Source organism: Nuphar pumila, chromosome 14, assembly GCF_984573655.1.
Source record: "Nuphar pumila chromosome 14, dmNupPumi1.hap1.1, whole genome shotgun sequence".
Classification (NCBI taxonomy): domain Eukaryota; kingdom Viridiplantae; phylum Streptophyta; class Magnoliopsida; order Nymphaeales; family Nymphaeaceae; genus Nuphar; species Nuphar pumila.
In genome coordinates, this window is record NC_143262.1 from 68,072,436 (window position 1) to 68,087,760 (window position 15,325).

General features: G+C 39.6%; 1 protein-coding gene across 2 annotated transcripts in view; it reads right to left on the reverse strand.

Annotated features, from left to right (window-relative positions):
* LOC149816913 (Galactose oxidase/kelch repeat superfamily protein) overlaps nucleotides 1-15,325 on the reverse strand; it is a 166,202-nt gene that overhangs the window by 6,708 nt on the left and 144,169 nt on the right. Inside the window, exon 15 of one of the 2 annotated variants that reach the window (XM_089987739.1) lies at nucleotides 3,868-3,937. The exons of the other annotated variant lie outside the window; for it this stretch is intronic. Within the exon in view, the coding sequence (XP_089843865.1) occupies nucleotides 3,868-3,937 (70 nt within the window). The remainder of the gene's footprint in view (nucleotides 1-3,867; nucleotides 3,938-15,325) is intronic. 2 annotated transcript variants of the gene reach the window in all.

A 15,325-nucleotide genomic window follows, 5' to 3' on the forward strand; every position in this document is an offset into this window, starting at 1 on the left:
GGTATAGTCAAGAATACGAGATTGACTATGAAGAGATATTTGCTCGAGTAGCTCGTATGGTTACTGTCAGATGTCTCATCACCATTGCTTCCATTAGAAAATGAAATATTTATCAAATGGATGTCAAAAATGTCTTTTTAAACAGTGATCTTAATGAAGAAGTCTACGTGGATGCTCTACCTGGTATGAAAATCCCTAAAAATAAAGTTTTTAGTCTTCGTAAAGCTCTTTATGGCTTGAAACAAGCTCCCAAAGCTTGGCACGATAGGTTCAACAATGTAATGACTGAAAATGGTTTCTCTTCATGCTATACTGACATTGCATTGTTTGTTAAGAAATCTGATGCAAGAATTGTTATATTACTGTTATATGTTGATGATATGTTGATAACAGGAGATGAAACTAAAGTAATCAAAAGTATTAAATCTATCTTAACTTCAAAATTTGAAATGTCAAACTTAGGATTTTTGACATGTTTTTTGTGAATTGAGGTTGTTTATTCTCACATAGGTTACTTTCTCTCTCAAATTAAACTTGCTTATGAGATTCTTGATAGATCAGGAATCACAGGTGACAAGGTCTAACTCCTGAAATAGTGGGTTCGAAGATGAAGATTGATGATGAGATTCTTCTAAAAGATCTCACACCTTACAGGCAATTGGTTGGATCTCTAACGTATCTCAGGATTACTAGGTCTGATATTTCTCATGCAGTTCATGTTGCCAATCAATTTCAACATGCACCTACTACAGTTCATATGAGTGTCATTCTTTGCATCATCAGATACATAAAAGGTACAGTAAACAAGGGAGTATTTCTATCTTCTTCTTTTGAATTAAGTTTAATTGCTTATATTGACTCTGATTGGGGAGGTGACCCAAATAACCCACTCCACCAATGGTTTTTTGTATTTTTTTAGGGAAATCATTAATTTCTTGAGCAACATAAAGTATCTCTTTCATCCACCGAAGCTAAGTATAGAGCCATGGCACCTACCACCATGGAGATTTTTGGATTCGCAGCTTGTTGAAAGACATGAATATTCAATTTCTAGGGCCCACAAAATTATGTTGTGATAATAAAAGTGCAATCTACATTACCAAAAATCACACATTTCATGAGCGCATGAAGCATATCGAGATAGGCTGCCACAATGTTCGTGAAGAATATTTAAGAAGAACCATTGACCTTCCTTATGTTACATCAGAATATCAACTGGCAGACTTCTTCACAAAGGGGTTGTGCTCTCCAAGATTTAACTTCCATCTTGGCAAACTTTCGGCTGTGACACCCTAAGTTTGAAGGGGGGTGTTAAAATGTAGTCTCTTATATATATATATATATATATATATATATATATATATATATATATATATATATATATATATATATATATATATATATATATATCAAACCCGATAAGGGTATTTATGTAAATTCATATATTTTACGCATATTCTCACTTGAGAATATGATTGTACTTTTTCATTTTTAATGTTCCTTTTTGTATTTTTCTTTTTCCTTTTTATTTATTTTTTTTTGCTTTTTGATTGATGTGACATGAGGGGGCCCTCAATACATATGTTGGAGCGCCCTCCAACGGTTACATTCTTAACCGTTGAAGGGGCTCCAACGTATGTATTGGAGCCCCCCCATGTCTCCAATGCTTATAAATAGGGGTGATCCCCTTTAGCCTTTTCATGTTTTTGTAAAGCCCCTTTTGGGACCCAATATATTGAAGTTGATATTTTTTATGCTTTTGTGCATGTGTATTCGTGCCTTTGTGCACTTGTGAGAGTTCTCCTTTGTGCCTTTGCGCACACTTCGTGTTTCTAGCATTGTGTTCATACACAAAATCTCTTTTTATAGAGATTTTTGTAATGAGATATTGCGGAAATATAAAGAGTGCATACAAGCACTTACAACAATGAATAAAAGAGACAATATCACAAGTCCACAAAGGGACAATACAAGCACAAGCCTTTAAGAAGGCAACAATATAAAAAGCCTCTTATTGAGAAGAGAGAAAAGCTCTCAAGGATGAGAATACACAAGGGGTTCACCCCTATTTATACAAGAGAAAGAGGAGGAAAAAGGAGGGCCAAAGGGCCTCAAAAGGAGAGCCAAAAGGGGGCTCCCATAGAGTCGTTGGGAGCCCCCAACGGTCACATTTGTGACCGTTGGGGGCTCCAACGACTCTATGTTGGAGCCCCTTTAGGTCCTCAAAAAGGAATAAAAAAGAATTTAAAAAAACAAAAATAAAAATTACATTTAGACAAAAAGGAAAAATAGTTGTTTTCTAAAACAACTATGTGAAATTACAAAAATACCCCTATCGGGTATTGATGTAATATACAGCATATATATATATATATTAGATACATTTTAACAATTTTCACAGTGTTCAACATGTTCAAAATAGTAAGAAATCAACACTTGGATCGTATTTCTTTGATGCAAAAATATGATTATTTTAGGGTTGAAAATTCAATAAATTATAGGCCATTGATTTTTAATCCTCAAAAAATCCATTATACACATCAGAAAAACATGATCTACGGTCAGTTTCTACCAGTGTCAGCTATATCACTGATATTTTGAAAATATCATGATATTTTTAGGAAAAACTCATCTTTAGTATTTTAAACATACATTTTCTATTTTTGTGTTTCTTTAATACTTTAAAACCTTCTAAAACTTATTTCTTTATATTTTTGCAAGAAAAATCATGCAAGACTATTATTTTCTTTAGTTGACACCCGAACACGCCATTTTACCCTCTGTACATACAAGTTTGTATTTAATTTATAATTAATAATTATACTTTCAGTTTATAACTTTATATTTTCAGTATAGAATATATATTTTAGAGATAGCATATATATTTAGAATATATTCAGTTTATTTTGAATTTATTTTGTATTTATGTGATATTTAATATATATATATATATAGTTGTGCCTCTGTACCCACAGTTTTTGGAATTGTTGTGTTGTACCCTCCGTACCCGTACCCAAGTGATATAGGTGAAGTGTTTATGTGACATAGATGAAGTCCCATGCATTTACACATACCCACAAATCCATACATTCTTGAGGCGCGGCAGGCTAGGAAGTGTGAGGGTGATGCTACAGCAAGGGTAACCCTCTCACTGCTTTCCAGCTTATTTGTAGAAAATTCAAAAGAATAATCCTCATTTCTTCTCTTGCATATGTAACTAGAAAACAAACCAACAAAGTTAAATTGGGTTGGATTTGTTTCTAGCATGGTTCAATATCATAAGTTTACATGGCCACATCATTGAGAAATGACTTCATAGCCGATCCTGACAGATTTTTAGTACTAATTCAGAGTAATATTCTCATAATCTACACAGAAAGTGAAGATCATCAATTATATATCACCATAGTACTTGTAGTAAACAAACCACATCTAGTTCTCAAAGTTATATTGGTTGTCACACTATACACTGAAGACATGGTAAAAATGAAAACTGCTGGCTTTCTTTTCCTTTTCTGCAATTGAAAACAGGAAATGACTTTCATTATCAGTCACCAGATTTTCTACTTTAGGTGGCGTCCCATGACCTTCGACCCAGCACACACCAGTGTAGGAGTCATTGGGCGCCTGACAACCTATGACAACCCTGTAGAGAAAGGCTTAGCTTTTATAGAATAGACATCACGATGACATAAAGCATGAGCTATCATGTATGAGTGTGTACATACATGCAGGGTCCTAGAGGACACTGCTGTAATTAGATTATATTACCAAAAAGATTTACTATATATGCTAGCAACTTGCCATCTTAAAAGTAGCAATGCAGCACTTGATCCAGAAAAATAAGTTATCTGCCTGGAATCATACCTGAGAAGCACTCTTGACGTGGTAGAAGTGAAAAACCGTTGTCCCAGAATAAATAAACTCTGCATATTTCCTATAACAAGACCAAATGCAAAGAAAAGAAGAGGAAAAAATCAGATTGAAGGTTGATTGGTTCAAAAGTTTCACTTCATAAAGTTTCAAGTTTGTCCATAATAATGAGAAAAGATGAAAGATAAGGTTCGCAAATGATCAATCACAATCTATACTGATTAGCAAGTGTCCAATACTATTGTACTTGGCTCATATAAGTCTTGAAAAGCACTGCGCCGACACTCAAACAAGATACTAGTGACCTCCAATTAGTGTTACACATTGTAACTCCTTGTATCATATGTTTCAATATGGATCCCCTTTGATAAGAAACCATATAAATACACCAATTTGCCTCTGGTATATACAGTTTGATTTTCTTTTTACTGTTGTTTCTATTTCTATCCACTTTGGCTTCAACTTGTTTAATTTATCATACCAACCTTATTTCACAACTGAGATGCTATTTCACCATAAACCATGGTTTTATAGCATCTTCAGCAAGAGAATATTTTGGGAGTTCTTCAGTCAATTAACTTTGATCTCACCATTGATGCTTACAAGATCTGTAAGGAGAGATTACCTAGCAATGTCAGAGAGAGAGAGAGAGGTTACCTAATCCTTTACCATTTTGAGGAAGGCAAGACGTAAGAAACCTAATATAGCTTATTCCAATGTTATATGTCCATCTTCATGAATCTTTTCGTTCAATTGTTCTTGTCCAGATTCACATGGATATAATAACAATGAAAATCAAGATAGGAATACCTGAGAAGAAAAAAGAAGACCCTAGAATTGGGGAAGTCACTAAAGTACCACGCCTTCCTAAAGTTCCTATCGAGGGTTCAGTAAAAGAAAAACAATGTCTAGAGGCCTGAAATCATCAAGACCTACACTAGGGGTGAAAGGAATATGGTCCAACCTTTGGCATCCAGACAGAAGGAATCCTCAAGTCAGAAACCAAGAGAATGCATTAGAAGAAGAGCCAAGTGGACATAAATCTTCTATAAGTGATCTTGATCTTCCCATGTCTCTCGCAAAGGAAGGAGACTGTAAAATATCCCATATGTAACTTTGTCTCCTATCAATGTGTTTCCAAACACTACAGAGCCTTTGTTACTACATGTGAATGCCCAATTCCTAAGCATATAGAGGAGGTCTCAGGGGTTCCTCGAAAGAGAGAAGCTAAGATCTATGAAATGAAGGCTCTCCAAAAAAATCACACGTGAATCTCATGTCTTACCCCCATGAAAGAAAGTGGTATGATGCAAATGGGTCTATGTTTTAAAATTCAAAGCAGATGGAACCATTGAAATGTACAAGGCTCAATTAGTTGCAAAAAGTCATACTCAAACCTATGGCGTAAATTATCAAGAGGATGCTCCTGTGATGAATTTGAACTCCATTCATGTTATCATAGCCCTAACTCTATGTAAAAAGTACATTTCTATACGGTAAACTTTACAAAGTATATATGTCTCCTCCACTTAGATTCTTATCAAATTTGAGAAACAATGTTGTTTGTAGGTTGAAGAAAGTCATATGTGGGCTGAAATAGTCACCTCATGTGTGGTTTGATAAGTTCAGTAAAGTCATCACGGAATTTGGATATAAACAAAGTGCATTTGTCAGGCACTCTTCATCAAAAAGGACCATGTAAGTTCATTGTCTATAAGGATGACAGTGGTCTCAGGAGATGATGATAAAAAGACTGTCAATCCCAAAAAGTATATGAAATGGTGTTTGATATCATAGACTTTGAAGCATGGAGATACTTTCTTCAGATGAAGGTATTCAGATCACCCAAAGGAAGTATGCAATAAACCTCTTGAAGGAAGCAGGTATGTCGGGATGCATGACCATTGACACTCCAATGGAGACAAATCATAAACTGAGCAAGAGTAGGGAGAAGCCTATGAAGACATGGGTTGATATCAAAGGTTAGTGGGTAAGTTGATAACTTAATATATCTTGCTATCACTAGACCAAATATCTCCTATATCACCTTCATATGGTGCTGTCAGACTATTGTGATACTTTAAAGGAAATCCAGGAAAGGGGATTCTTTATGCTAATCACCAACATTGTGAAGTGGAAATATATACAGATGCAGATTAGGTTGGATCACTTAAGGATAGGAGATTTGTCATGAAATGGTGTGGATTCCAATGCACTCCATGATAATCTCCAAGACTCAAAAAATCATACATTTGAACAACAAACTTGAGAATTAAAGGATACACATCAAAATATAAATAAATAATTTTACTCATAATGGATATGAAAAAAATACAAATTAAAATTACATTCAAGCCTCATTACAATACTTCAAAGAATAATAATAAACAACCCTAATACTGTCCATCACTTTCTAAACCTTACACATACACAGACACCCTTTATTTATAGAGGAGAAAGGGAGGAAGAAGTAAAGGAGTGGAAGAGAGAAAGTCCTCTCAATAGCCAAAAAAGGAGAAGCCTCCCAATGGCTAGAATTCTAGCCGTTGGGAGCTAGTCAAACAAGTTTAACTAGGTCCCAACAGCTAGAATTTCTAGCCATTGAGACTAAGTCAACTTGTTTGACTTAGTCCCCAATATATATATATACACAAAAAGATACATTTAATCTTAACAACCCCCCTCAAACTTACAATGACTCACTCTAAGTTTGCAAATACAAATAAGCAACCCATTACATAAGATATCATTTGTCTTCATCAATTTCTTTCATTCATTGCTTCCTTCATGAGGTGCTCTATCATATGCTCCATTACATAGGGGATCTTTAATTATCATCGATCCTTGAAAACTTGTAAATAGAGCTAACAAAATACCTAATTATACAAAAATATATCTTAAAAAGATTTCAAAGGATAATTATATTAATTATATATTATGGAGAGAGGATAGCCAAACACACAATATAAAAAGTATTTAATTTAACATCATTTCAAGAGAACAAAACATTAATTTCAAATAATATAAACTTTTATCATTTTAAGCATACATAAAAATATGCATTATTTAAAGTGAATACACATATATTTATCACATAAAAGACATGATTATTAAAGAAAGAACTCACAAAAGAGTTAAAATCACAAGACAGTTTTACAGAGCGAAAGACATAAAAGACAAGAGTGTTAAAGAAACATTATTTTTTCAAAAGATAATACCAAGTGTCAAATCCAAGGTTGCCAAGCTAGGAAGCGGAAGCGGGAAACGATACAGGAAGCGGAAGCGAGAGCGAGGCATTTTAAAATTTATACGAAGCGGGAAGCGAAGTTTTAATTTAAAATCGAAATATGAATAAAAAATAAAGCAATATAGAATCAAACAAGAAACAAATAAAAGCTAAAATAAAATTGATCATTCTTATATTTCATGATTTTTCTGTAAAAGAGTTAATTTGTTGTTAAAATCTAACAATGATGGTTACCAATTTAAAGAAAGTACATGGAAAGTGAGTGAAAGTGTGAGAGAAAATATATGAAAAAGATGAAAAAAATGAGAGAAAAGTATATAGATGTATAGACCATGTGTATGAGAAGCATATAAGCGTGGGGGAATCGAGCTTCCCATGAAGTTTCGAAAGCGAGGAGTATCGCGCTTCCGAAGCGAGTTTTCGGGAAGTGAGCTTCCCACCTACCTAAGAAGCTTCTGGTAACCCTGGTCAAATCCACACAATAGCCACTATGGGCATACACATAAGAGATTTCACTAATGAAATACTTAAAAAAGCATGTAATGAAATATGCAAAATTACAAAAAACAAAGTGCAAAAAGCACATACAAGTCCAAGCATGGACAACACAAAGATACGAAGGCACAATACAAGCACAAAACTGCATAAGTACAAACCCACTATGGGACAATACAAAGAGCCAACAAAGGGCAACATAAACAAAAAAGAATATATATTTGTTTATTGAATATATGCTTTAAAAAAATAGCCTTATGCAAATTATGCAAGACAATTAATCATAGGATAACTCATGCAGCTAAAGCATATACAATGAAAAATGCATGAAAATATTTCAACAACCATTTCTCATAAAAGAGAAAATGAGTTTAGAAAAATTACAAATAGATTTTAAAAATCTTATGCATCATAATGAATGAATTTTGCAAATTAAAACATTAGTTCAACCACCACAAGCAATCACCTCCTAGGCCTCCAAACCTTAAACATCAAGTGTATCATCGACTAGAACAAGAGCATAATCATCATGTTACTAAAATGTCAAAGACACACACGATGTGTAAAAATATCACTTGTCTACATATAATGTCACACTTAAAAACAAGTGTATCAGCTACTAGAACAACAGCATAATGCCAACGAAGGGCTAAAATTACACACGAAGGTGTGAATAAACATCTCTTGTCTACATATAGTGATACTAAAAAATCAAGTATATCAGTGACTACGTCAATAGTATAATGCCAACAATAGGCTAAAATCACATAAGAAGGTGAATAAATATCTCTTGTCTACATATAATGACACTAAAAAATTAAGTGTATCAGCGACTAGATCAAGAGTATAATCTCAATGCCAACAAAGGGCTAAAAACACAAACAAATGTCTTAACAAACATCTCTTGTCTAAATATAATGACACTTAGATAAGAGGCATAAAAAAGAGAAGACACTCGAGATAAGAAAGTTTGTAATGAAAACATACTATTGTTATCAATAAGAATATCAATATTAACCATCTTTTAAAACATCATGGTTTAAAAAATAGATAGCCATCACAGATAAAGAGAGTTATAAGCATATAATAATAATGGTCATACAATAAATAAGTGAAACACCACACTTAGATCCAGAGATCAAACAACTGTAAGTTAGAGCCAAACCATAAGTTGACAATCTAAAATGACATAAAACGAGGTGCACACAACTCACCCCAACAAACATCTTCGTATCAACAAAACCATATATAGATTCAGAGGCCAATCAACTATCAATCAGATCCAAGACTAGTGTCAATATGGCACACATCAAGTTTGATAATTGTAGATTGATAAGATGATTTGAGGTGCACACATAACTCACCTCAACGGCTAACTCGGAATACCAACAATAATGAGTTCAGAGGCTAAGAGAGATGGTGCATCATATAAAATTTTATGATGGATAAATTAAAATGTCATAAAAAAGCAATACATACTCATATAATTCAATTTTCAAATAGGTGAGTGTAATGAAACAAGGTACAATGAAACAATAGTGAAACAAACACAATGCCAATAAAGGGTTTTAATGAACTCACTTAAGGTTGGTCACTAATTGACCAAATACAATCTCAAAAGAGATAAAAATATCAAACAGTACAAGAGGCATACAAGCCTGTAAGATGGGAAAAAACTCTAGAGAAAACCCCCAAATGCTTCTAAGAGCATTCAGGAATAACAAGGGAGTGTAGCACATGGGAGGCAGTCTAGCTCTTTGGACTGCCTTCCAACAGTCATTATTATGACTGTTGTGCCTAAGAGTCATAATATGATTGTTGGGCATGTTATTTATTATAATGCTAAATTACATTTTAATCCCTAGTGGACTGTACTATATGATAAAAGATAGAAATACCCTTATCGGGTATTTGAATACAATTTTATTTTTAACACTCCTCAAACTTATGGGGAAATCACTGAAAGTTTGCTAAGAAGGTACAAAAATTGAGGTAGTGGAAGAGCTTTGGTGAAGAAGTCTGCAATCTGAAATTCGGACTGGACATATGGCAATGTAATAGTCCCCTTCAAATATTCTTCGCGAACATAGTGACAATCCATCTCAATGTGTTTTGCTCGCTCGTGAAATGTATGATTGTTGGCTATATAGATGGCACTTTTATTATCACAGCATAGCTTTGAAGGTTTTGAAAGATCAACACCCATATCGGAAAGTAGTTGTAAAACCAGTTAAAAAAAAAAAATTAAGATCAAACCCGGGTCGGGTCCAGACCCGACCCGGATCCAACCTATGCCAGCCCCTCGAAAAGCCTTTTCGAGGGGACTGGCAGCCCACAGGGGGAGGGGAGCCTCCGGCGACATAGGGGGCGAGCCCTGTGTGCGCCCCCTCCCTATTAAAAGACGAGAGGGGAGAGGGGAGGGCCTACGAGCCTCCCCCGACCCCCCCCGACTCTCTCTCTCATCTCTCGTCTCTCTCCCCTCTGCTCTCTCTTCCCCCGACTCCATCTCCCTCTCCCTTTTTACCGACGCAGGACAACCCCCCCCCCTCTTCACGGTGCCACCCTCTCCAGCGAACCCCCCTTCACGGCAGCCCAGGTAGCCCCCTCCTTTTCCCCCCTCTTTTTCCCCCTTTTTCCTCCCCCTGATTCGCCGGAAGGCCGGCAGGTGGCCGGCGGCCCCTGCCAAGCCTTCCTCCTCTTTTTTTTTCACGACAGGCAAGGGGCTCCGCCCCCTTGCCTTCCTCTTATCTCGACAGGCAAGGGGCTCCGCCCCCTTGCCTTCCTCTTTTTTGACAAGCAAGGGGGCTCCGCCCCCCTTGCTTTCCTCTTCTTAGCAGGCAGGGGGCAGAGCCCCCTGCCCTTTTAATTTTCCGGCAAAGGACATGGCCCCTGCCCTTCCCTTTCCACGTAGGGGCCGATGGCCCCTACCCTTCCCCTTAAGAGAGGGGGGGCAGGAGCCGAAGGCTCCTGCCCCACCCCTCGGAAACCAAGCAAGGGCCATTTGGCCCCTGCCCCTCTTTTAAACCGACAGGGGCTAGAGGCCCCTGTCTCTTTTCTGTCGAGCAAGGGCTCGGCAGGGGCCTTTGGCCCCTGCACTCCCCGACCTCCTCTCCTTTTGAGCCGCAGGGGGGCCTTTGGCCCCTGCGCTCCCTCCTTCCTACTCGTTCCTTTGGCAGGGGCCATCGGCCCCTGCCCCTTTCTTTTAAGAAGGCTGGCAGGAGCCGAAGGCTCCTGCCCCTCCTTTTAAAAACCCAGCAAGGGCCCCTGCACCCATCTCCTTTTAGTGGCATGGGTCATTGGACCCTACCCCGTTCTCTTTCGTAACGGTAGGGGCCGATGACCCCTCCATTGAGTTGCGGAGAAACCGAGCTTTCTCCCTACCTATCTTCATTTTATACATGCTAAACTACGTACTTTTGCAGTGTTACGCAACGGAGCCCGTTCGCGCCCCGCGAACTAAACCGACGATCACTTACGTTCGTAGACGGCTTCATTCTCGCAATACTCCAAGGTAGGAGAAGTTGCACAAGGACTTAAATAATTAAATCAAGCTTAAATAATTGATAATCGAAAGGACTTAATGATATATTTATATACTTATATGTATATAAGTACACTTTTAAATCAAGGACGCGGTTTCGCGATCCTTGTCCTTTGCTTTCGCATTTCAGTTTGCCGTCGCGCTTTGCGCCCAGGCTTTTTACTTTCGTATTTACTGCTTATTGTCTTTTAATTCAAGGACGCGGTTTCGCGGTCCTTGTCCTTTGCTTACGCACTTTCTGTTTCTGTTGCCGTCGCGTTTTGCGCCCAGGCTTTTGCTTTCATAGTTACTATTTACTGTCTTTTGATTCAAGGACGCGGTTTCGCGATCCTTGTCCCTTGCTTTCGCAGTTCCTGTTTGCCGTCGCGCTTCGCGCCCAGGCACTTCCTTTTCGCATTATTATCTTTTGTTTCTTTTCCTTGCCATAGACTCAGAGTATTCGAGAGGAATACCTATTCCTCTTTTCACCCGATACGTTTTGGGAAAACCCTTGATCTGGAGCAAGACCAAGTTGTTGGGTGATAGGTTCTTTTGTGAAACCCATTTACCAAAACCAGTGTCGTGACTTACATAGCACCCAGACACTGCGTCATCGGATGTCAGATTCGAGAAAATCACATGCCTTATGTTGGCAAGATTGTGTTGGTTTCGAAAGGTTTGATATGTTAAAATAGATTTAAAAAAAAAACATTATATCTTTGCGAAACACACTCCCGAGGCTCCTATTAAGGACCTGTATCCCTTTTCTCGTAAGCGTACTTCTAAAACATGCGAGACATGTTAGTACTACGACGATTGGATGAGAGAGTCTTATGACCTCGATTAATGCTTAGTGCAGGTTGTTGAAAACACATATAAGAGTGGGATCGCCTTCATAGGCAAGATGCTCGTTTCGGTCTAATGGACCAGAGCATGAAGAATGAGGCAACGGCTAAGAAACCCCGTCGCGCTCAATTCAACCTTGCTTCGTCAAGAGAGAGGACGAAGGGTACCAACTCCGATGGACAGTCCATTTATGGCTTTCAAAAAGGGCAAAAGACCCGTTTTTCCCCAGTCATCGGAGGATAGGGGGAGGGATAGGGGCTACATAAGTTAGCCTAACACTTCTGCAGAAGTTGGATGCGTCCCTATCAGGCCTTGGGGACTTACTCTCTCGACCATCGGTCGTCTCCATAGGAATAGGATTCAGTCAGACAACCGAGGTATATTAAAATACTTAACATAATGAACACTCGGTTTGGACTCGACTGTTTCGACTCACGTGCCATGTATGTACCCGCATGGCCGATTATCAAGTAATAACTAAATTAAGCATGCACACCTTTTCAGTTTGTTGTACTTAGCTTATTCCTCCAGTCTATCTGCTTAGTTCGCTCGTTACTACCTGCTGCATAAATTATCTATGCCTAATTTAGTTCTTTCTGTCTTTGTACTCTCCTGCTAGTTTTTCGCAAAACTAACCCATTTCATGGGCACAGGTGACGATTAGGTGCATCAGGCGATGGCGCGACTGCGAGATGATTTAAGGATCCACTGTTTCTGCTCGTAGTGCTTCTCCTTGACATTTTTGGTTTTTGATACGGTTTTCCCCTGAGGAAACCCAAATTTTGTACAAACTTGATACTCTCTTCAAATAGAAGGAATGGTTTCCTAAGTATTATTGCAGATCGTCCATGGTAAATCTTTGTTTTTCTCGCTAACGTGCCCAAGGTTGTCAAACCCGTCCTTTTTTTTTTAAAAGAAATCGTTTCCGCTGATTTAGAAATAAACTCTATAAAGAAAAGGCATTTTCCAACTATTTCAAGGAATTTATAAGGTTCGAAATTTTGGGGCGTTACAACTTGGTATCAGAGCAGATCGAAACAGTGATTCTTGGTCATCGAGCATCCGCATCGCGCTGTAAGTAATTTAATTTCTCTTTTTCTATACTATTAGACTAGAGTATACCTTACATGAGTATTTGGGATTTTTCTTGTCCAAAGAAAATGAACCCTCCGGATGGTGAAAGATTGGGACGCAGAAGGGGCGCAAGAAGAACGCGCTGTCGTTCTGTGAGGGGCAGAAGCTCTGTGGTAGGAAGACTTGAGCGTTCTTCTATCGGTTCAGATCATTGGACCAGCAGGCCGCCCCCTCCCACTTTTGCGGATTCTTGGGGCTTTACGCTTCCGGATACCTACCAGGCACCGCTAGCCGCGACATGGGCAGCAGTGCACTTTCGGGAAGGAAGTCGTGTGCCAAATCATGTTTTAGTTAATCGACACACTTCTCGGGAATCCTCTGAAGCAGAATCCCCCTGGCAAGCCCAGATGGGATGCAATTTTTGCGACGAAGAAGGACATACGATGGATAATTGTCAACTCAGGGAAGCATACGATAGAAGGGGGACTGCAGCACAAGATCTGGAAGACACAGCATCCTCTGTCCAGGGTACTTATGACACACCATCGTGTGATGGACAAATATTACCCCTAGAGAGTGCTCAGGACATCGCTCCACCCACTCATATGCCTTCCCCCAACTCACCAATTTACACACCATCCCCAGACTCGCCACAGTATATATCGGATACTCCGGTAAACACTCCGGCTTCACCGCTATACATATTGGATTCCCCGGTATACACACCAGCTCCACCGCTGTACATACCGGATTCTCCGGTGTACACTCCGGCTTCGCCACCCTATGCACCGGATGCCTCACCACATTACTCCCCTACTACTCCTCTTCACGGGCAAGGAGTCCCGAATGAGCATTTGCATCCTTTTCCCCCTCTACGCGGGTTAAGGCGCACGGGTATCGCAAGAGAGTACTTGAGGAAGTACTCTCATCATCCCTAAAGGATATAAACTCGTTGGTTTTTGTACCGTGGACAGTTTTTGTTTTAACTTTTTGTAAGTGCCCTCCTATACCAGCACTGCTGGGCTTTTGTAATCTCTATTACTCGGAAATATGATAAACTTTTTGATATTACTCTTCTCTTTCAAGTATTGACTTATGTATCATCTGGGTATTTTAAGGATTGTTCGAGGGTCGAACGAAGGTTCATCTGACGAATGGTCAGATCAACGGGGATTCATCATGGATTCCTTGAGCGTATTGGCTAGCGCCATGCGAAATCAAGCGCACAGCCAAGTACCTACCCCAGAACCAAGCCACCCTGCGACAGTATCATATGAAAAGTTCTTAAAGCTCGATCCTCCAACCTTCGCAGGCAAGCCCGACCCCGATGCAGCTGAAAGCTGGATTTTGGAAATAGAACGAGTTTTCCAAGTTTTGACAGTCCCAGAAGACAAGAAGACCCTTTATGGTACTTTCAGACTTTTGGGTGCCGCCCGCCATTGGTGGGACACGACTCGGAACATACAGTTCCCGACAGACTCGTTTATTCCTTGGGAGGCTTTCAAGAAGGCTTTCTTGGAGAACTATTTTCCTTCTCATGCTAGGGAGAGGAAAAAGCTTGAGTTCTTGGAACTTTGCCAAGGCTCGTCAAGTCTGGTGGACTACATCTCCAGGTTCCAGGAGTTGGAGCGTCATTGCCCCAACTTATTTGCAGATGATCGGGAGCGGGAGGGTAAATTCATCCGCGGATTAAAGGAAGGACTCCGACCAAGGGTCCTAAACAGCATGCCATCAACTCTCTCCGCAGCTGTTGCTGCAGCTACTCTCCTGACCGAGGATTGGGAACGCTCTAAGAGCACCCAAAGCAAGAAGTCACCCGTTGCGGGTAACGATCAAAAGAAATATCCCTCTGGCGGTCAAACCAAGCGACCGCCCTTTTTCGTAAACAAGGTGGAAGAAAGCCATATCCTCCTTCCAAACGTCAGCGTCCTCAGGGCAACCCTCTCGCCCGACAGCAGGCGGGCGATGTCTGCCCCAAATGCGGACGACCTCACCCCGGGCAAGCATGCCCTCTTCTTACAGGCAGATGCCTGTACTGTGGCAAGATGGGCCACTTTGCACGCGAGTGCCGCAAGAAGGCGGCTGACGACCTCAGAAGGAATAATGGAGCACCTCTGCTCCCCCGACCACCGCCGCAACAACAACAACAGCAACTTTCTTACCAGGCGCAGCAACCACAGTCCAGCGGCCAGAAGAAAGCACCAGGACGCGTTTACACTGCCACGGTCGAACAGCTGACCAAAGGCGAGCTTGTGCAAGGTACCATCTTG